The sequence below is a fragment of the Macaca fascicularis genome, chromosome 4 (genome assembly GCF_037993035.2).
Source record: "Macaca fascicularis isolate 582-1 chromosome 4, T2T-MFA8v1.1".
NCBI lineage: Eukaryota > Metazoa > Chordata > Mammalia > Primates > Cercopithecidae > Macaca > Macaca fascicularis.
In genome coordinates this window covers 138,536,579-138,558,683 of record NC_088378.1, presented here as the reverse complement: position 1 = coordinate 138,558,683, position 22,105 = coordinate 138,536,579, and the positions used below count along the sequence as shown (strand labels likewise).

Genomic DNA, 22,105 nt, shown 5'->3' with positions numbered 1-22,105 from the left:
AGTAAACTCAGCACAGGGAAAGGCACACGGGGCAAAGCCCAGGAGAAACCAGGCGCAGGCTTCCAAGGATCCTGTGCCCCTGGAACCACACAGGACACACTTAGTTCCTCCCACAAGGAGCTGGGATGCCATATGTAAAATATTGTCTACCAGGAAGCTAGTAACAGACCAGCACTAGGGCCTTTGGGGGCTTTTATTAGTCAGACTTCTTCAGAGAAACAGAATTTATTGGATATATATAGGTAGACAGATGAGAGGGGATTTATGCTGGGGATTCACTCCCTCAACTATGGGGGCTGAGGAGTCCCACGTTAGGCCATCTGCAAGCTGCTAAGACAGGGGAGCCAGTAGCACGGCTCAGTCCAAGTCTGAAGGGCTGAGAACTGGGGGAGCTGGTGGAGTAACTCTGAGTCCAAGAGCAAAAACATGGGGGGCTACTGGTGCAAGTCCCTGAGTGCAAAGGCCAGAGAACCTGGAGATCTGATGTCCAAGGGGAGGGGAATATAGGACTCCCTACTCCAAAACAGAGAGAGTGAATTCGCCTTTTTTCTCCCTTTTTGTTCCAGCCAGGCCTTCAGCCGATTGAATGGTGCAGTGAGCCGAAATCACGCCACTGCACTCCAGCCTGGGCAACAGAGCGAGACTCTGTCTCGGGAAAAAAAAGAAAAGACAAAGAAAGGCATATATTGCTACAGAAGATACTCTTAAATCCTATTTTTCTGGAAATATTGGTTACTATAGAAAATATAGAACTAAATTCATTTTAAAATTCTCATTCTGAAATTATTACAAATGTTTTATGAATCATATTAGCATATAGGCAAGTTTTAGAAAGCTAAAATTACAAACCAGGGGTGCAGATGAGTCTTCTGTGAAATTTTTAATTTTTGCAGAACACCATGAGAAATTACACATTTTCTATTCTATATTTCTTGTAGGAAATAGAGGCTGCCCCTCTCTCAGTGCCCCACATGAGAAAGGGAAGTTGTCCTTTTACATATCCACTGTCAAACATCTTGGTAAACAGAAGAAAGCAGGCTGGGCCTGGTGGCTCATGCCTATAATCCCAGCACTTTGGGAGGCCAAGGAGGGCAGATAGCTTGACTAGCATGGGCAACATGGCAAAACCCTGTCTCTACAAAAAAATAAAAAAATAAAAAATAAATGTAGTCCCAGGTACTCAGGAAGCTGAGGCAAGAGGATCACTTGAGCCCGGGAAGTAAAGGCTTCAGTGAGCCATGATAATGCCACTGCACTCCAGCCTGGGCAACAGAGTGAGATCCTGTCTCAAGAAAAAGAAAAACAAGAGGAAGGCAATCTACTTTGTACCCAAAGAATTTTACACGCAAAGAGTTTGACTGTGAATGAGCCTCCATTGCTTAAGAGAGACTTCACTATTTGGGATTTTAAGAAAGACAGACACAAACAAGCAAACCTCATCTGCAGAGGACTGAGAAGCCAGTGTTTATAATACCCAGTGATTAATTTAATATTGTCTTGAGTCATAATTAAAAGGGACTTAGTTTAAAAGTCATTTCGATTGATAACTGACTCAGAGTCCTCAACATTTCACCTTTTGCTTTATGAAAAGAACGAGTAGATTAATTTAGAGTTTGACAAGGAGAAGGAAGTCTCCCCTGATTTTCTGTTTGGCCAAGAATTTATCCTAACGTGGTACCATCAGAGTACAGTCAGAAAGCTGTGAGTCAATTCAGATTTCTCACCATTGAGTCAAGCTGTGAAGCCTGCCGCCTTGGGGGTAAGGATTTCCATACAGAAACACTGTAAGTAAATAATTTAGCACTTGTTTCTTATTCCTTTTTATTGGGTAACTACACAGAATTAAAACTGTTGTTTTGAATTCACAAAAGAAATGTTTTAAAACTTTCGAGGAAAAAGCCAGATTATCCATTGCAAAGCATCGAAATTCAAAAATCATGTTAAGGCTAGAGAAACAGGATCCTATCCCCACCTAGTGGCCAACACTGAAATCTAGACAGAACAGGAAACAAGGGAATTTGTCAACAATTTGGGAATACTCCAGCATTCTTTACAAAAAAAAGTTAGAGAAAAGGTTAGGCACACAAAAAAACACATATCAAAATAAATATGACCAAATACATAGGTTTTGGCAGCACATAGGTTTCTGTGGTTTTGCTATGCTTTTAGCAGCAGCTGTAAAAAGCATTGCACACTAAGCATTGCTAGATTGCTAAACAAACCTAATTATATTTTTTTGTTTGGTTTTTTGGTTTTTTCAAAACCTCCTACCTCTGTGACATAATTATGTTTTTAATGAGTTGAATGTAAAAACAAACATCAATGCATACAAAATTTCAGTTAGACAGGAGGAATAAATTCAAGATATGTACTGTACAACATGGTGACTCTAGCTAATAACAATGTACTGTGTACTTGAATATTGCTAAGTGAATAATTTTAAGGGTTCTCACCAAACACAAAAAATATGTAAGGTAATGCATATATTAATTAGCTTGATTTAGCCATTAAACAATGTACACATATATATAGAAATCAAAACATCGTATTGTATACCATAGATTCAATTTTTGTCAATTAAAAAAGAATTAAATGAATACATATATTTTTGTTGCAGAGATGTGTGAGAGATCGATCTATAAAGACTCTAAAATATTTGTTAAAAGATACGAACTGAGGGAAAGCCTTCGACGTCATATTTGGAAGAAAGTGTACATAGTTAGACCATCCTAGTATCTGTAAAGTGGGTGAGATCATCAGAGAGTGATACATTGAGCAGTGCTGTCCCATACAACGTTCTGCTGTTAGGGAAGTGTTCTATATCCAGCTCTCCAACCGAGCCCCCACTAGCCACAGGTGGCTCTTGAGCACTTAAAATGCTAGCAGCTGGTGAGACCAAGGAGCTGAAGTTTTCATTTAATTTTAAATTAAGGTAGAATCACCTATAAGAGAAAGTGCTAGAGAATTGGAAAAATGAAAAAGAATTTGAGAAGCCAGTGGGAATGGAGCTAAAGTGTATGGTCATGGCTCATTAGATTTGGGGATATCAGAATTCCAACAGCACAATGGGCTCACTAGAAAATTAATAAGATTACAAAACAGGTTAAAGGAAACATCAAAAATAGTCCAATTTTAGCAGATACAGAAGCTACAAATTTAGCAATAGTTTTGGCAAACCCTCAACTCATGTAATTTAACAGTGCTAGGAACCAAGCCAAAGGTGAATGCCTAGACAAAAAGCTTATAAACGTTAAGAGCACATTTCTCTTAGAACATACGGAAACAGGGCACTTCCACACCTTTGATTCATTCTCCAAGCTTAAAGAGCTTTGCTCTAAAACCAGATCCTCTCATACCACAGGACAAACAGCCCCAGTGTTCTTCCCTCCACATCTGTTCCAACCTGTGTCTGGAGGCACCCTGCACTCAAGTTAAAACAGTTTAGACAAAGGACAATGTTTAGGAATTCCAGAAACTTTGGGATATAACATCAGTGGCAACTTTTAATTAGGAAAACCCAATCAAATAAGAAGGGCTTTTTTTTTTTTTTTTTTTTTTGAGACAGAGTCTCGCTCTGTCGCCCAGGCAGGAGTGCAGTGGCCGGATCTCAGCTCACTGCAAGCTCCGCCTCCCGGGTTTAGCCATTCTCCTGCCTCAGCCTCCCGAGTAGCTGACACTACAGGCGCCCGCCGCCTCGCCCGGCTAGTTTTTTTGTATTTTTCAGTAGAGACGGGGTTTCACCGTGTTAGCCAGGATGGTCTCGATCTCCTGACCTCGTGATCCGCCCGTCTCGGCCTCCCAAAGTGCTGGGATTACAGGCTTGAGCCACCGCGCCCGGCCAAGAAGGGCTATTTTGAACACCAGGGTATGTGGAGAGGAAAGTATCGAGGTAGAAGGTTATGAAACATTAATGGGAGATACAGAGAACCAAAAAAGTTTCTATGGTGATTTCTCCTGCCCCTGGGCATGTTATCTGAACTTACAATTGCAACTCTGGAAGCTGGAAAAGCTCTTAAGAACCTCTGGAATGCCACTTCCCCACAAAACAACACAGTATGAAATAGTGACAAATCCCTAGGAGAATATGTAAAATAACAATCATGATAACATTGTTGGAGAAATCTGACATAATCCCACCAGTAGGACTCTTTAACAACTCATTTTGACCAGCCAAAAGGTAGGTGAAGCTTGGAAGCGAATTGTGAATTACACCAATATGAAGAAAAGCAGCTAATTCTGAAGTAGTATTAAGTGGCAGTGACTATTCTAATCACTTTAAATATTTAACTCAATTATGAAAAATAAAATGTGATTAGCACTGTACATATTATTTCCTTAGTAGAAGATCTTGCTAAATCAACCCTTGATTAGCATTCATGCATCAATCTGGCTGATGTATCCTTTTCAACCCCAATAAATTATATTCACCAACAGTCTGCTTTCACTTGGCAGCACCAACCTTTACTAAGTTGCCAGAGTAAATTCTCCCACCCCCGAGGTACAATCCATTGAGCAAAATTTAAACAGCCTAAATCCAATTCAAGAATTAACATTGTTTTATTACCCTAATGACACATTAACCAGGAGTGACTTGAAAAAAACTGTGTCCATGAGGAAACTTCTTGGGGTAATAAAAATATTATCTTGATTGTAGTAGTAGTTACACAATGAATATTTTTTTCAAAACTCATAAACAACTGTATAGCTACAGTTTCACCATATTTAAATTATATCTCAGTAAACCTGATTTTATGTTATTTTTATTTATTTATTTATTTATTTTTGAGATGGAGTCTCACTCTGTCACCCAGGCTGGAGTGCAGTGGTGCAATCTTAGCTCACCGCAACCTCCACCTCCCAGGTTCAAGCGATTTTCCTACCTCAGCCCCTAGTAGCTGGGATTACAGGTGTGCACCACCATGCCCGGCTAATTTTTGTATTTTTAGTAGAGACAGGGTTTCACCATGCTGGCCAGGTTGGTCTTGAACTCCTGACCTCAGAAGATCTGCCCACCTCAGTCTCCCAAAGTGCTAGGATTACAAGTGTGAGCCACTGTGCCTGGCCTGAACCTGATTTTTTTTTAAAGCAACTGCATCCAAAAACCTCTGTCTTCCATTATTAATTTTATGAGTTAAAAGGAACAGACTATAAAAGAGCACAAATTTCAGTAAAATTTTGGGGAGAAAAATTCTGCCCAAGACCAGGCAAAAGCCTTTGTGCTTGAAACCCCCTACTTGAAAAAGAGGAACAGAAATTAATTGGCATGTTTGAATTCTGAAGACTGCATATCCCACATCTGTATTAAACTTGGGTCTCTTCATTGAATTATGTGTGTCCTTAAGAGAACAAGATGCCTCAGAGCTGTGCTGTCTAATATGGTAGCACTAGCTGGCTACCTGTGGCCATTTAAATTAATTAAAATTAAAATTATATTTCTAATTGAGTTCTTTAGTGAACTAGCCATGTTTAAAGTGCTCAGTAGCCACGTTTCAAGTGCTCAGTAGCCACATGTGAATAGTGGCCACCACATTAAATTGCATAAATGTAGAACATTTCCATCATCACAGAAATTTCTATCAGACTTAGAGGCCAAACTGTCTTAGAGACCAAACAGGTATACAGACCACTGGAGTTTAATGACTTAAGTATTGAATACAAAATTAGGTAGCATATGTCTCTGAAAATTCAATTGGCTGATATTTCTAACCATTAAAACCATCTTGAAGTGGCTGGGCACAGTGGCTAATGCCTGTAATCCCAGCATTTTGGGAGGCTGAGGTGGGTGGATCACCTGAGGTCAGGAATTCGAGACCAGCCTGGCCAACATGGTGAAACCCTGTGTCTACGAAAAATACAAAAAATTAGCTGGGCATGTATTGGGGGAACCCAACCCCAATATTTGAACATACGTTCTTTCTATTTTCCCTAAGTGTCAGCCGGTCTGAGAAATAAAGAGGAAGAGTACAAAGAGCAGAATTTTACAGCTGTGCTGCCAGGGTGACATCACATATCGGTAGGTCTGTGATGTCCGCCTGAGCTGCAAAATCAGCAGGTTTTTATTAAGGACTTTAAAAGGGAGGGGATGTACAAACGGAGTAGGTCACAAAGATCACATGCTTCAAAGGGCAATAAAGATCACACGGCAAACAGCAAAGCAAAGATCACAAGGCAAAGGGCAAAATTAGAATTAGTGATTTGGGTCTATGTTCAGCTGTGCACATATTGTCTTGATAAACATCTTAAACAACAGAAAACAGGGTTTGAGAGCAGAGAACCAGTCTGACCTCCAATTCACCAGGGTGGGGTTTTCCCCACCCTAGTGAGCCTGAGGGTACTACAGAAGACCAGGGCGTATTTTAGTCCTTATCTCAACCGCATGAGACAGACACTTCCAGAGTGGCCGTTTATAGACCTCGCCCCAGGAATGCAATTCTTCTCCCAGATTATTAATTATCAATATTCCTTGCTAGGAAAAGAATTTAGTGATATCTCTCCTCCTTGCACGTCTGTTTATAGGCTCTCTACAAGAAGAAAAATATGGCTGTTTTTGTCTGACTCCACAGGCAGTCAGACCTTACGGTTGTCTTTCCTTGTTCCCTAAAATCACTGTTATTCTGTTCGTTTTCAAGGTGCACTGATTTCATATTGTTCAAACACACATGTTTTACAATCAATTTGTACAATAGTGGTCCTGAGGTGACGTACATCCTCAGCTTATGAAGATAATAGGATCAAGAGATTAAGACAGGAATAAGAAATTGTAAGAGTATTACTTGGGAACTGATAAATGTCCATGAAATCTTCACAATTTATGTTCAGAGATTGAAGTAAAGACAGGCATAAGAAATTATAGGAGTATTATTAGGGAAGTGATAAATGTCCATATTAAAATGAAATCTTCACAATTTATGTTCCTCTGCTGTGGCTCCAGCCGGTCCCTCCATTCGGGGTTCCTGACTTCCCACAACAGACATGGTGGCAGGTGCCTGTAATCCTAGCTACTTGGGAGGCTGAGGCAGAAAAATGGCTTGAACCTGGGAGGCAGAGGTTGCAGTGAGCTGAGATTGTGCCATTGCACTCCAACCTGGGTGACAGAGAGAGACTCTGTCTCAAAAAAAAAAAAAAAAGTCTCGATCCACGTTGTAAACATCCTAGTGGTGTACTAACAAAGCCAGAGGCCTCCTCATACTGCCAGACACCTCAGAGGCAGACGTATATGGAGAGGTAACTAATGATGGCCTCACGAGGAAAGGGGGCAGCTACTCCATGAGCAAAAGTCCTAGATACTTATAACAGCCTTCAAATACTTCAAAAAACAAAACAATCCCTTGGGGAGACATTTCCGAGCAAAACAAAACAGCCTATTTGTTTTTGGACGCCTGCTATAATGCTTTGCCTAAAGGTACTGGCCAAGGCGGGTGGATCACTTGAGGTCAGGAGTTTGAGACCAGCCTGACCAACATGGTGAAACTCCGTCTCTACTAAAAATTCAAAAATTAGCCAGGTGTGGTGGCATGCACCTGTAATCCCAGCTACTCAGGAGGCTGAGGCAGGAGAATCACTAGAACCTGAGGGGAGAAGGTTGCAGTGAGCTGAGATCCACTACTGCACTCCAGCCTGGGCGACAGAGCAAGATTCCCTCTAAAAAAAAAAAAAAAAAAAAAAAAAAGAGGGGTTGTCCTTATTTCCCCTTTCTCCTTCAGCTGACTGGAATACAAACATGAAAGCTGGAACTCAAGAAGTCATATTGGACCTGAGAGGGAAGAGCTATGTTGAGGCTGGTGAAAGAACAAGATAGAAGGAACCTAAGTCTCTGACACTTAAACACTACACCAGCCCTAGGGTTGTATGTGAGAGAGAAATGAACTTCTATCTTGGTGAAGACACTGTTGTTTTCAGGGTTTTCTGTTTCTCACAGCTGAAGCTAATCCTAACCAAGCCGAACAAGCACAAACTCATCAAAACATAAAATGGAGTTTGCAAAGTGCATGTCACTTCCAATCATCAGATACAGTAAAATGATGAGATGTTTATCCCAAGCCCTGGCTCAGGACCCTCCCTAACAGCTCCCCCACAAGCCCTTTATCTTCTTAGTAATCACGCCTTGCATGGTGCCTTTTCCAACATCATACCCCTCTGTGGAACTCGTTAGTAAGGAGCAAGTGAGATTATTTTTATCTAATCAGTGAATTCCAAAAACTGACAAACAGGATAAAGAAGGAATACCAGCCACTGTTATGCATGTCAATAAGACATTTGTTGAGTTCAGGACCATCTTGATTTCAGAAGGGACCTGCGTAGATTTATTTGCAGTAATAAATCAATAACACAATTCAGTGGCAATTATACTTCCCAGTTTCCCACATTTCATCTATAACTGGCAGGTACAAGTCTTAGTATCTTCAAAGCATTTGCAATAGCCATAAAATGTCTCTTTCAAGACAGCAAAGTGGTGGCAGGCATTGCTACAGTTAAGGGGTATCGAACACGTCTAATGCATCTTTTCTTTGTGGGTGAATGTCATGTTTGATAGTGAAGTAAATGGAACAGCTATTATGACAAATGTACTTATAGTTTAGCCAAAGAAAATATGTAAGGGTAACATTGTGGGAAGGTGGAGTGTAAAGATATGAAGAGTCTGGGACCTTGATGGCATCATTAAATGGGCAAACCAACGCCGGAAGCTGTCATCCTCAGATTTCTTGTGAGAAAAATGAATTCCTATACATTTTAGCCCCTGTTATTGGGGTTGTCTGGGCCTGCATTTGCAAGCATTTCTGTTGGATGCAGCAGCTTCCAGAAGGCCCTTTCAGATCTAGGGCATTTGTTTGCCTTTCCCACTCTGTGCCTTTGCTTATTTCTTTCTTTCTTTTTTTTTTTTTTTTTTTTTTTTTGAGACAGAGTTCCACTCTTGTTGCCCAGGCTGGAGTGCAATGGCATGATCTCAGCTCACCGCAACCTCTGCCTCCCGAGTTCAAGCGATTCTCCTGCCTCAGCCTCCTGAGTAGCTGAGATTACAGGCATGCGCCACCATGCCCAACTAATTTTGTATTTTTAGTAGAGACGGGGCTTCTCCATGTTGGTCAGGCTGGTCTCAAACTCCCGACCTCAGATGATCCGCCTGCCTCAACCTCTCAAAGTGCTGGGATTACAGGTGTGAGCCACTACAACCAGCCATCTTTGCTTATTTCTTTCTTTTTTTCTTTCTTTTTTTTTTTTTTTTTTTTTTGAGACAGGGTCTTACTTTGTCTACCAGGCTGGAGTGCAGTGGCGTGATCTCGGCTCACTGCAACCTCCGCCTCCCAGGTTCAAGTGATTCTCCTGCCTCAGCCTCCCCAGTAGCTGGGATTCCATAAACGTGCCACCACACCCAGCTAATTTTTTTGTATTTTTAGTAGAGATAAGGTTTCACCATGCTGACCAGGCTGGTCTTGAACTCCTGACCTCAAGTGATCCACCCGCCTTGGCCTCCCAAAGTGCTGGGATTACAGGCATGAGCCACCGTGCCCAGCTGCTTATTTCTTACTGGGATCTCTCCAGTTTACAGCACAGGTTCTCAACTCAGCCTGCACTTTGGAATCGCTTGGGGAAATTTTACACAAGTCCCTTTGCTCAGGCCCCAAATGGATTGAATCCAGGTCTCTAAGGGTGAGCACATGTGGGTGTGATTATTTTTAACAGTTCTTCTAGATTAGTGATTCCCAATTTTTTAAAATCTCAATTTGAAAAAATCTCTCAACTTTTTAAGAGTATAAACCCCTTTTAAGAGTATAAAGGGGTTTATACTCTTAAAAAGTACTGAAAACACTGAAAAGCTTTACTTATGATATTGTTATTGATATTTACCGTATTCAAAATTAGAACTGAAAAAGATTTTTAATATGTATTAATTCTTTTTAAAATAGCAATAACAGGCAAGGCTCAGTGGGTCATGCCTGTAATTCCACACTTTGGGAGGCCAAGACGAGCAGATTGCTTGAGCTCAGAAGTTGGAGACCAGCCTGGACAAGATGGCAAAACCCTGTCTCTACAAAAAATACAAAAATTAGCTGGGCATGGTGGCTGGCCCCTGTAGTCCCAGTGACTTGGGAGGCTGAGGCCGGAGCATCGCTTGAGCACACCACTGCGCTCCAATCTGGGCAACAGAGTGAGACCATCTCCAAAAAAAAGCAATAATAAACCACTTTTGTATATGCTTAAATTTGTCCATAATAAAAGTAAACAAAAAGGACTTCTAAATAAATAAGGGAAAATGTAGATCTTTAAAGAATTAGAAGACCATCAACTTTATTTGGATCATGAGTCACACACACGCAAAACCTACAAAACAGTCTTGGAAATCTGAACACTGACTGGATATTTGATGACAACAGGAATGATTATTAAAAAAATGTGGGAATAGAATTGTGATTGCATTTTAAGAGTAAAACAGTAAAATCTTTAACGAAGACACAAGGAGGGCCCATGGATCCATTATGTGCAGCAGCCACAGTGCCTAGGGCCCACAATACTCCCTGGGGCCCATGGCAATGTTTACATTTCTTTTAAAATAGAAAAAAAATTACTTTAAGGCTGAAGAAAATATTTTAATATATAATATTAATATACTTGCCTGTATATCAACATGGTCATAAGTATGATTTTGAGTTTATTGTTTAGAAAAGTACACAGGGCCCGCAGAAGTCGCAATGCAGCCCTGGATAAAATGGCCACGAAAGTTTATGTGCTGAATCACAAAGTGGCAAAATAGGAACTGGCAGAGATGTCGGCCTCTGAGGTAAGAGAAGTCATGGCCACAGCAGCTGAACGTGACTTTGGGTTGCCCATCCAGGAGATTGAGTGGCAGAGAGAGCAAATGTGGTCATGAAGGGGCTGGTTGTATCATGCTGGTCAAATGCATATAAAGGAGTCTGTTTAGACGGAAGCGAAGAAGGGAAAGAGAGCAGACACCTTCTGGGGGGCCTTAGGATCCCACATTATCTGGGAACAGTGCCCCCAATGCCCCTCCACTTCCACCAAAAGGCATCCTACATACCTGTTTGTTGGTACACTGGGCCCTCAGCCACAGAAAATTGGTTCTCAGGGAGACAGATGACCCAAGCTAAGCCAACCAGATTGTCTCTCCATGACTCTGAACCATGGAGCCCAGAGACACAGAGGTCAAGAGCAGCTCTGCTGAGTGGTGGGTATCCACACTCCAGGGACAAAGTCTATGAGCCCCTGAGGTCCCCAGAACTGTTCTCACTCTTCCCTGCTGAGTCAACTCTGTCTTCAAATCCTGAGAAACCCAATATTTTTACAATCAGTTCCTTCTAGGGCTTAAGCTATTCTGAATCCGATTTTGCTATTTGTAACAAAATAATAATACTAATAGTAAGTAGGGAATTTTAACAGCACTAAGATCAAAAGTGTAAAAGGGACAGCAGCATGCCTCAGACACCCGCATGTCAGCAATAACTAAGACATGGAGATGGAACCAAGACATCTTGTCAGGTCCTTCCCCTCCGCTTCCATTGCAAAGGCTGTCACTAAAGGGGGAATTATTCCCTTACAGAGCAAGTATTATCCCACTTTGCAGGTGAAGAAACTGATGCTGAGGTTAAATGTGCAACTCAGAAGCAAAGCATCCCTGCTAAGCTAAAGGAAGAAGTCTCAGTTAGAAATACAGAGAGGCCTGCTGCCAGCTAAAATCAGTGCCACCTTGCCCTAAGTCTGCTCCACCCACCCAAAACTAGACCATCTGCCACTCAAACTCTTTTGTCTGAGTCCCTCTCTCCCCAGGGCCCCAGTCAAACAGGGTGCTATTTCTCATCTTCTCCCTATCCCTAATGTCTCTGAAACATGTTTGTTGGGTTTGGGGTTTGTTTGTTTCTATAGATTTACAGCTCTAAAAGTAAAGAAAACCTGCAGGCATTAATAAAAATAACCACAACTGGAAAGTAATGGAATTATAAGAAATCTCTCCCAGCATTGGCCGGGGCATTGGCCGGGCACGGTGGCTCACGCCTGTAATCCCAACACTTTGGGAGGCCAAGGTGGGCAGATCACAAGGTCAGGAGATCGAGACCATCCTGGCTAACACGGTGAAACCCTGTCTCTACTAAAAAAAAATACAAAAATTTAGCTGGGTGTGGTGGCGGGCACCTGTAGTTCCAGCTACTCGGGAGGCTGAGGCAAGAGAATGGCGTAAACCTGGGAGGCGGAGCTTGCAGTGAGCCAAGATTGCACCACTGCACTCCAGCCTGGGCAACACAGCAAGACTCTGTCTCAAAAAAAAAAAAAAAAAAAAAGAAATCTCTCCCAGCTTTAGAAATACCGGTATGCCTTATTTCGTGAGGACAGCAGGCCCATTACCTAACCCAACAATATAGCCCAGGCCCCGGGGAGATGTGAACACAACAAGGAACATATCTCTGTTACCCACATTCTTTGGCCCGAGGCTCTGCCGGAGTCCAAGCCTATTATAGGTGAAGTGATGAAGACCTGGAACATGACCTTTACCTGAGCTGCTGTACAGCCCATGTGGCCTTTATCTGTTGTACTTTGGAAAACCATCCATGTCTCGGGAACCAAAAGTCCTTCAACCTAGAGTAAGGTGTTTCTAACAGAAAGAGAGGCCAGATAATCCCAACACTTTATGTCGAGGCGGGGAGATTGCTTGAGCCCAGGAGTTCGAGACCAGCCTGGGCAACATGGCGAAATCCTGTCTCTACTGAAAATACAAAAAATTAGCTGGGCGTGGTGCACTCGCCTGTAGTCCCAGCTACTCAGGAGGCTGAGGTGGCAGAATCATCTGAGTGTGAGAAGTCGAGGCTATAGTGAGCCATGATCGCACCACTGCATGCTAGCCTAGGCAACGGGAGTGAGACCCTGTCTCAAAAAATAAAGTGGCCAGAGCAAAGTAAACAAAACGGATTGACCTGCTCCTGCCAGTTGAGGGAAAGCCAGACAGGGTGATATGCTGGCTCTCACGGAAGCTAAGAGCTGTGTTCGTTCTACCATCCTGGCCATGTAGGGAGAGCCCTAAAGGAGATGCCCCTGTAGATATCCTTGGTCTTTATTCAAGGACTAGCAGGACAGGTCTTCCCTACTGAGACGGCAGTCTGCTGTCAGTGCCAGTTCCCATGAAACTGCCCTGAATATGAGAGAAAAGATAACAGAAGGCCAATCGTAAGCACTCAAGGTGACTTCTGCTTACTCTAGGTTTGAGCTGAGAAACATAACTATGGCCTACACACGTACAGTCTCTGTGAACCGCGCAGCTTGACAGAAGGAAGCTCCGGTGTGGCCCTGATGGCCCCTGCTGACCACACCAAACTTGTAGCAAAAAGGGTTAACCACAAAACAAGGTGGCCGCCACTTACTACACAGAAACTTATTTCTGAGGCAGCTGGAGCCTTGGTTTTGTTTGTTCGTTTGTCTGTTTGTTTGTGATGGGGTCTCTCCCTGTCACCCAGGTTGGAGTGTAGTGGCAGGAGCGTAGCTCACTGCAACTTCAAACTTCCGGGCTCAAGCGATCCTCCTGCCTGAGCCTCCTGAGTAGCTGCAAACTACAGGCACACACCACCATGCCCAGCTAATTTTTAAATTAGTTTTTGTAGAGAAAAAGGGCCGTGCGTGGTGGCTCATACCTGTAATCTCAGCACTTTGGGAGGCCAAGATGGGCAGATCACTTGAGCCCAGGAGTTCAAGACCAGCCTGGGAAACAGGGGAAAAATCGTATCTCTACAAAAAATACAAAAACTACTGGTACACGCCTGGAAACCCAGCTACTTGGGAGGCTGAGGTGGGAGGATCGCTGGAACCCAGGGAGGTCAAGGCTGCAGTGAACCATGATCTTGCCACTCCACTCCAGCCTGAGTGACAGAGTGAGACCCTGTCTCAAAGAGAAAGAGAGAGAAAGACAGAGAGAGAAAGAGAGAGAAGGGATCTTGCATTGTTGCCCAGGCTGAGAGCCTTGTTTTGACTCATTCCTTCCTCTATCTCACCTCCACCCCTACCTGCCCTGGTTCATTCAAAACTACAAACCTCAGCATGCAAGACAGCCAAGAGAGGGCAAGAACAGCTCTGTGTAGCCCATGGCCCTCTAGGATATGTGGCGCTCCCAGGTACAGTGATGTAAGTGGTCTGTAAGTTATTTTTATTTTATTTCACGAGTTATTTTTTGATTATAAGTTGCAAATGCTAAAAATATAAGCCCAAAGCTGAAAAGCAGCTCCAAGGGTGTGACAGGCCAGAGGACCCACCCCACAGCCCTCCGTCTATACAAGATGTCCTGCGCAGTGGCTCATGCCTGTAATCCCAGCACTTGGGAGGTTGAGGCGGGCAGATCACAAAGTCAAGAGATCAAGACCATCCTGGCCAACATGAGGAAACCCTGTCTCTACTAAAAATACAAAAATTAGCTGGGGGTGGCGGTGCACACCTGTAGTCCCAGCTACTCGGGAGGCTGAGGCAGGAGAATTGCTTGAACCCAGGAGGCAGAGGCTGCAGTGAACTGAGATTGTGCCACTGCACTCCAGCCTGGGCGACAGAGCTCTGTCTCAAAAAACAAAAACATGATCTCCCTGCGCGCCCCATCCCAAACCCTCCTCTTCTCTGCCACCAAGCAGCACACAGTTCCATCACATCGCTCGCCTTTTCAAACACCATCAATGACTCTCTCTTACTTTTTGAGTTCAAGTTCAATTCCTTCCATAGGCAGTCAATACTTTTCAGAACTTGGCTGCTCCAACAAAAGTTTATGTTCTGTCCCAATCAAACCCAAAGTAGTTCCCTAAAACCTCTGCCTTTCTCTTCCCTATCTCCTCCAACCCCATCCAGAAGCCTCCATTGCCCACCAGCCAATGGTGACGCTACCAATACCCACAGGCCCAGAGGCCTGGGCACTTGGCCTATTCACACCCAGCTCCACCCCAAAACCTGGCCTCTACAGCCCTGACCTTAAACCCCTCCCACCTTTCCTTAAAGCCTGGCCCTAGCTTTCTGGAGGGGAGGAAGAAGTTAGCTGCCAAGAGAAGGCTATGGGCCTGGCCTCCTCAACAGCGACTCGGCACAGACTCCCTCATGAAACTGTTAGATGGGGTGGTTGGCAGCACTGTGTAATTAAATAGGCTTTTGTGGATTGGCCTGGGGACTTAGCTGCCGTATATAAATGTTATTCGAGTGACTGTATAGCATTGTTTCCATGCAGAGAAGCCTTCGGAACTCAGAGCATCTGACCAAACGTGACCTTTGGGAAAGTCCTCTTGGTTTTCCGGGGGGGACCTCTATTGGTTTGGCTCCAGCTGCAGAAAGAGCTCCAGAGAAACCTCAGTTCCAGCCTAGCTTGGCTGGGAGTGGGTGCGGGCGAAACAGATGGGGGCACCTATTTAGGTCTGATCTTCTCTTGATCTGACCCTGAGAGGGAGGGAAGGGGGTGTCTGAAGCCCCTGGCCCTTGGATATTGAGATGGAGGGCATAGGTGATCCCAGAAACCCTATCCACCACCGGACCCCTGACAGATGAGATCTGGGGCTTCTTCCTCCATTTGGCCTCCTGGGTCAGGGGGAGTTGGTGGGGGCTCAGCGGGTGACGAGGGAGAGGCGTTGAGGGACCGGGATTATTCAGCTCACCCGGTGCAGGGCCGCGGTCTTAGCGCAGGCTCTAGGGGGCGGCAGAAGCGGAGGCGCCAGCGCCAAGGAGCGGCTTCCATCCTCCAGAGGTTTTTCCGCGCATCCGCCCGGGCCAGGGTGGCCCTCTAGACGCCCACGTGGGGCTTCCTGCGATCGAGAATGAGTTGGGACCGGGACGGCCAAGCCGATGCTGTCGGGGACACGCTGGGAGGAAGAAGTACGAGGAGGAGGGGCGGGGGCGCAGCCTACCCGGGCGTGGGCTCAGGGTGAAGGGCACCCCCGCCGGGCCCTCCCCGAGGCTGCCGATGCGAAACCGGGACACAAAGGCACGCACCCGCGAGCCTGGCGCCCGCGAGGAAGCGGCGTCCCAGGTGGGATGAGGCCCTGGAACACGTTTTAATGCAGCGCCCTGACGGGCAGGAGCCAGGCAATGCTGCTTGGGAATGTGAAGCCCCATGGGTGCCAGCTAGGGGGTCCCGACTGCGCGGCCAGCCTTGGAAGAGAGGCCTTCTTGGACACCTAACCCGGAGGGAGCAGAGCTTCTGAGTGCCCAGGAGAGGGAGGCTAGGAAAGTGGGGGTCAGTCAAGAGTCGGGGGACACAGCAGGGACTGTGCATCTCCACCCAACACAAAGACTCAAGGAGTGTGCACGTGACTACATGCGAGTGTAGAGGGCCTGGCCACAGTCCTGGTCTTCATGACAGCACAGCACAAGCCTGATGGGGAGGCATCAGGCGACCAGAGGTACAGATGCAGTAAATGTCTTCTTGAAAGTGGGCCTCAGCCTCCCCATTTACAGAGATTAGACTGGGCTATGTAAGGCTCCTTCTGGAGCACAGGCCCGCCCTCACCCAGAAGCAACTGCACACCGATGTCAGAACCTGGGGCCACAGGGACCTGAAACCCCTACCTGGTGTCCCTGGGGCGTCATTTGTAATTTTATGCTAGTCACCCAGGCTTTGTAAACTCTGGGCCCTGACACCCCAGCTGGGCAGGGCTTGCAGGGTATCTGGATTAAGCCATACGATTCTGGTAACCACTTAGCTGGGGAGAGGGAATATCAGATGGGTGTTGGGGGAGACTGAAATAACAACACGAGCAGTGACACAGACACCTGGGAGGAAACAATCACATTATTTAACCATCAGTCAGCATGGACACTGAGCACAGGGTCCTGGGAGTCCCTTCCATATGCCACACATTAACCCTTTAATTTCAGGATCAGGGAAGGGGAGGGGTTCCCAGGGGAGGGACAGAGGTGGCAATGAACATACTCAGTGGCTCAGGGCCATGGCAATTTACCAGCCAATATAGAAGAATTTTAATATTCCAGCCATCTGCTGGATGCAGCCCTGCACACACCCCACACTATTCCGTTTCTTCCCTGGGGGAGCATCCTGGCCCTCAAGTAGCAGGCAGTGCCTGCCAGACCCAGACCAAGTGGAAGAGACAGTGTGCACATGGGCCAGGCAGCCAACACCCGTGGGTTAGAGAGCCCCACCCTGGCAGAGTCAGAGCCCTGAGGCCAGGGAGACCACATATTCCAACTTTCACAGTGGGTGTGACAGGTGAGGTGGGAGGGAGGGTTCAGCCCTGAAACCCCCCCCACACAGTCACTGAGGAAAGTCCTGACACAAGGATGTGGGTGCCAGAGCCCACCCCCGAGAGCCCTATCTCCAACATCTGCTGATTTTTGTGGGCATTTCTCTTTTTTGTTATTTTGCTTTCCACGCTTTAAATAATTAATATAATTACTTTTAAATACAAAATACACCGTGTCCTTTCTCTTCTCTTCCATTTGTTTGAGGCGATTGGGAGGTGAGTTTTAAATAAGGGTCTCAGCTCTCTAACGGGTCACAGGCTCCAGGTGGGAGGGCCAAGAGCCCCAGATGCCACTCCTCCCATGGGGTGTCCGGGCAACCACTTCACCCCTCCCCTGGCCTACCCCTGACTAAGGGCTCTCGGTGCCCTGGCCCAAGGCTCCCTAGATGGTGAGGAGCCCTCTTGGGAGGTGGCACAGAGCTGATGTTGTGGGATTCCAGGTGGGCCTGGTTCCGATGGACAGGATCAGACAGAGAAGGTCCTATCCCATGAAGCAGACAGGCCCCAGCAGCACCCCTCCCCGCCTCGGTGGGGTTCCCAGGTCTGAGAAGGAGGCATCCAGCACCGGCAGCTGCTCCAGCACAGGCGTTCGCACCTCCAGCACCGTCCGGCCTTGCTGTGTCTTCAGGGGGAGACAGGGAAGAAAGGGTGAGCTGGGTAGGGGCCCAGGCTCACCTCTCCTCTGAGCACCTTGGCCACATCAGGGTGACTCAGGATGTACAGATTGGGAGTGTCTGTGTGCCCATGCGTGTGTGCCTGCTTCTTCCCCACCGTGTGCCTCTGCTGGGCAGCCATGTGCCAGTCTGTGTACATGTCTGCATTACCTTGTGTGACGCTGGTATGTGTACCCAAATGACCCTCACCTGATGGCTTCCATCTTTTCCACCCTGCTCACTGGCTTTTGAGCTCCCTCAGGCATCCCCGACAATCCAGCAGGACAAGACTCCTCCCTGCTCTCCCTGGGTGCCCTGCCCAAGGGGTCTTCCCACCTCCTTCCTCCAGCCTGAGTCTGAGATCAGTCCCCCACCCAGCTCTTCCTATTCCCACCTGGCAGCCATCTCTGAATTCTTTGACATAGGGGCTGGTCTCCGGGCTCAGCTCATCCTCATTGGCCCCGCGGAGTCTCAGGGGACCGTTGCGGGCTGCTCCAGAGCAGGGGTAGGAGATGTCCTGGTGGGCTGAGACACTGAGCAGCCGCAGGAAGGTGAGCTGGACCACACCCACTGGGGAACCCTCTGAGTCCACGTAAGAGAACTGGAAGGAGAGAGAGGGCTGGTGTCAGGGGGAGACAGAGACGGGCCTCAGGAGCATCTACAGCACCAGGACAGCTGAGCCAGAGTCATAAGCAGGGAATGGCTGGAAGGCAAGGGCTGGGAAAGAAATGAGGGGCTGAGTGGGAGCCAGGAGACTGGGGGTACACGAAAGGCAAAGTGAACATCAGAGGACCGGTGAGAAGGAAACGAAGAAAAAGCTAAGAAGTGGAGAAGGGGTGGCAGGCTCCATGGGGGGCAATAGCCAGAAGACTGTCACCAAAACCCAGAAACCACTAGGCCCTGAGGGGATGCACTATGGGGCAGGGGAGGGGCAGCCAGGGGCCAGCTCTCACCTGCGTGACATCATCCCTGGGCGTCACACAGGTCTCACCCCCTGCTGTGAAGTTGCAGAAAACTCGGAAGGCATCCCGAGCACAGCCCTGGTTGGGGTCGACCCAGTATTCTCCTGTTGGGTGACGGAGAGGGGAGGTCAGGGCCACCCAGGTCCAGGCTCCAAGATGCTCTTTGCCCCCACATTCCCTCTTCCCTCCCAGCCCTCCCCATCATGCTCTTAGTCTCCTGGTCCTCCTCCCTCCCAGAACCCTAGAATATAGCCCATCCTACCGCTGCAGCCCACTTTCATCATGTGACACCTCTGCCCCCAACAGTAACCCCAGACCCACTGACTGGAGGAGGTCCGAGTATGGACAGCCTTATACTGGGACAACATGTGGTTGCAGGCGATCATATAGATTCATCTGTTCAGGTGCAAACAGGTGTGTGCACAGATGTATATTTATCTGCTGTTGCAGACACAGGGCTGATAACCAGCTGGTACATACTGACCCAGATCAGTTGCTCAAGTATTGGGATACTTCTGATCTGGTTGGTAAATAGCTGCAGTTCCCAGCCCCTCAGCCCTCACCCTCAATCCAACACCTTCTCCAGGACTCCCCCAGCATCCATTCTGCTTGTTCGGTACCCATGCTGTGGGGGAGATGTTTGTGCACCCTGAGGCTGGCACTGACCATCAGGCAGCTCTGGGTGGCACAGCTTTAGGTCCTGGCAGGTACGAGCAGGGCTGTCCTGGGTCCCCGTCGGCCGCCTCATCTGCTCGATCTCCTCCCGTAGGGAGTCGAGTGAGCCAAAGATCTCCTCCAGTCCCCCAGGACTGCCGGGGGCTCCCCCGGTCGGTATGGCCTCATCTTCCTGCATCAGGCGGCTTCCATCCACTGACCGCCGAGTCTTCTTGGGCATCTGGATGGGCAGTGGCTGGATCACCTCGCCCGGGGGACCCTGGGTGCAGGGACAGATGGAGAGGGCAAGAGACGAGGTTAGGGTGAGGGTGAAGTATGGCAGCAATGGAGCAGAAGGGGATGGCCCTGGGAGCAGCCCCCATTCCTCACTCACCGGGTGTCCTGGAGGGCCCTGCACACCCTTCTCTCCCTTGGGTCCGGCTGGGCCCTGACAAGGAATAAATGAGGTCATGGAGGGGTCAAGAGGTCAAGTATGGATCAAGGTCACAGAAGGATCAAATCAGCCTCCTGGCTGGGATTAAGGGGCTCCTTGGGGGGAGTCTATTTGCCCTGGAGAAACATCATCAAGTCCAGAGGGGGGTGGGGCAAAGGTCAGAGCTGAAGGGGGTCACTCACTGTGGCTCCTTTGGCTCCTTTGGGGCCAGCAGGTCCCTGTGAAATGAGGAACAAGAAAGAGACAGTCACTGCAGGGGAAGGTCAGGACTCAGAGGAGCGGGGAGGCAAGGTCCCAAGTTCACAGGAGCCTTGGGTTACTACAGGAGGAGCAGTCCTGTGGGGATACCAGGACATTCACAGCCCTGGAGGTATGAGGAGGAGGGACTGGGGGTGACAGGACAAATGGGGGACTCTGAGGACTATGCTTGTTAGGCTGGTGGTTCCGTGGAAGTCACTGGGAGGCCATGGGCAGGCAGCAGAGGGGTTTAGGGGATTTGGTGGAGGAACAGAGGCAGTACTCACCGGGAGGCCAGGGGGGCCTCCAGGACCAATGGGGCCGGATGCTCCTGGGATACCCTAGGAAGGGTAGGGTCTGGTTCAACTGGGTCCTCCTCCCACACCCTCCTGAGCATCTGCTCGCTCACCCACAGCTGAGTCCCAACTCCAGCTCCACCCCTCTCCACCCCACTCTCAACCCCCACAACTTCCAGGACCATGCCCTCTACTCACCGTCTCGCCCTTCTGCCCAGGGGAGCCCTGAGGCCCAGGAAGTCCCCGATCTCCCTTCTCTCCCTGCTCACCCGGGGGCCCAATCAGTCCAATGAGACCTGGGTGGCCCTAGAGAAGGGTGCAGGCAGTCAAGAGAATGCAAAGAGGAGTCATGTGGATGGGGAGAAGGGCCAAGAAGACATGGAGTGGGAGCCGGGCACAGGGTCCGTGAGTGGCCCTCACTGAGCAGGGACCCCCTGGGACTGGCTGCTGGAGGCCTGAAGCAGAGCAGTGGGCACTCGGGTCCCACAGGTTTCAGGGTCAAGGGTGATGGGAGAGACACCTGGCCACATGTCTGTCACTCACCTTCTCTCCCTTGGCTCCAGCATCGCCCCGGAGACCAGGCAGCCCTGGGGGTCCCTGTGGAGAGATGGGAAATCACTCTCTCAAGGGAGAGGTGGGACCAAGTTCTCCCCAACAGTCTCCACTTCCTCCAGGGCTTCAGCTCTGTCCCAGGGCAGCGCCCTCACCCCTCACCCAGCCCTATCCCAGTCACTCACCACAGGACCTGGGGGCCCAGCCTGGCCTGTAGCTCCAGGTCGGCCTTGCTGACCCTGAAGATTTGAGGGGACCACAGGGGTCAAGAGGAGCATCCCCACACTGCACCCCTCCCGTGGCTCCTCACTCCCACCCCAACCCAGCCCTTCCCTGCGGTGACTTACCACTGAGCCTGGGAGCCCCCTCAGACCATCAGGGCCAGGTTTCCCTGCTGGACCGGCAGGACCCACCGGGCCTGTCTTCCCCGGGGCACCTACAGCACCAGGATCTCCCTGAAACACACACAAGGAATATGTCCTGAAGGGCAGAGGAGTGGGGTGTGGGCAGGGGGCAGAGGGTCCAAGGTGGAAGGTGTGAGGCAGGGAGGAAGGGCCAAACTCTAGGACCCCCTAGCGCAGGAACAAGTATAGGGAACGCCTCTCCCCAAAAGGGCCCAACATGGGAGAGGTGGACATGGGGTAGGCATCTGGGGACAGAGGCATCTGAGGGGTGGGAGGTGGAGCGGATGCTCCAGCACCAGGGCGGCCTTTCCCTCACCTTGGCTCCCTTCCCTCCTTGTCGCCCCTCGGGACCAGACGAGCCGGCAGGACCCTGCAGATGGAGCGGGAAGGAAGAGCACATGAGGCCATGGGCAGCCAGGCTCAACTCTTTCCCCTTCCTGTCCTGGACACACACATACACATGCACACACACACATGTGCGTACACAGGGACACACACAGAGGGCTGATTCACAGATGTGCGAACAGATGCAGCTGTGACAGCTGTGAAGATACTGGGTAGTCTGTACATTTGTGAAGAGTCACTTGCCCACACCCTACCTGGTGGCCCGTCTCCTGTCCCAGCAACTAAAAACGTTCACCCCTGGCCCACAGAAAAGCCAGCCAGCCCCTCCTCCA

General features: G+C 48.3%; 1 protein-coding gene across 14 annotated transcripts in view; it reads right to left on the bottom strand.

Annotated features, from left to right (window-relative positions):
- Positions 1-16,729: 16,729 nt before the first annotated feature.
- COL11A2 (collagen type XI alpha 2 chain) overlaps positions 16,730-22,105 on the bottom strand; it is a 30,533-nt gene continuing 25,157 nt past the window's right edge. For all 14 annotated transcript variants that reach the window (XM_065544171.2, XM_074038383.1, XM_065544170.2 and 11 more), the window contains 12 exons: positions 21,745-21,798; positions 21,372-21,479; positions 21,210-21,263; positions 21,016-21,069; positions 20,671-20,778; positions 20,464-20,517; positions 20,122-20,157; positions 19,880-19,933; positions 19,498-19,765; positions 18,823-18,935; positions 18,264-18,470; positions 16,730-17,838 (listed from right to left, as the gene is read on the bottom strand). In XM_065544171.2, the coding sequence (XP_065400243.1) occupies positions 17,698-17,838; positions 18,264-18,470; positions 18,823-18,935; positions 19,498-19,765; positions 19,880-19,933; positions 20,122-20,157; positions 20,464-20,517; positions 20,671-20,778; positions 21,016-21,069; positions 21,210-21,263; positions 21,372-21,479; positions 21,745-21,798 (1,251 nt within the window). In that variant the 3' untranslated portion in view covers positions 16,730-17,697. The remainder of the gene's footprint in view (positions 17,839-18,263; positions 18,471-18,822; positions 18,936-19,497; positions 19,766-19,879; positions 19,934-20,121; positions 20,158-20,463; positions 20,518-20,670; positions 20,779-21,015; positions 21,070-21,209; positions 21,264-21,371; positions 21,480-21,744; positions 21,799-22,105) is intronic.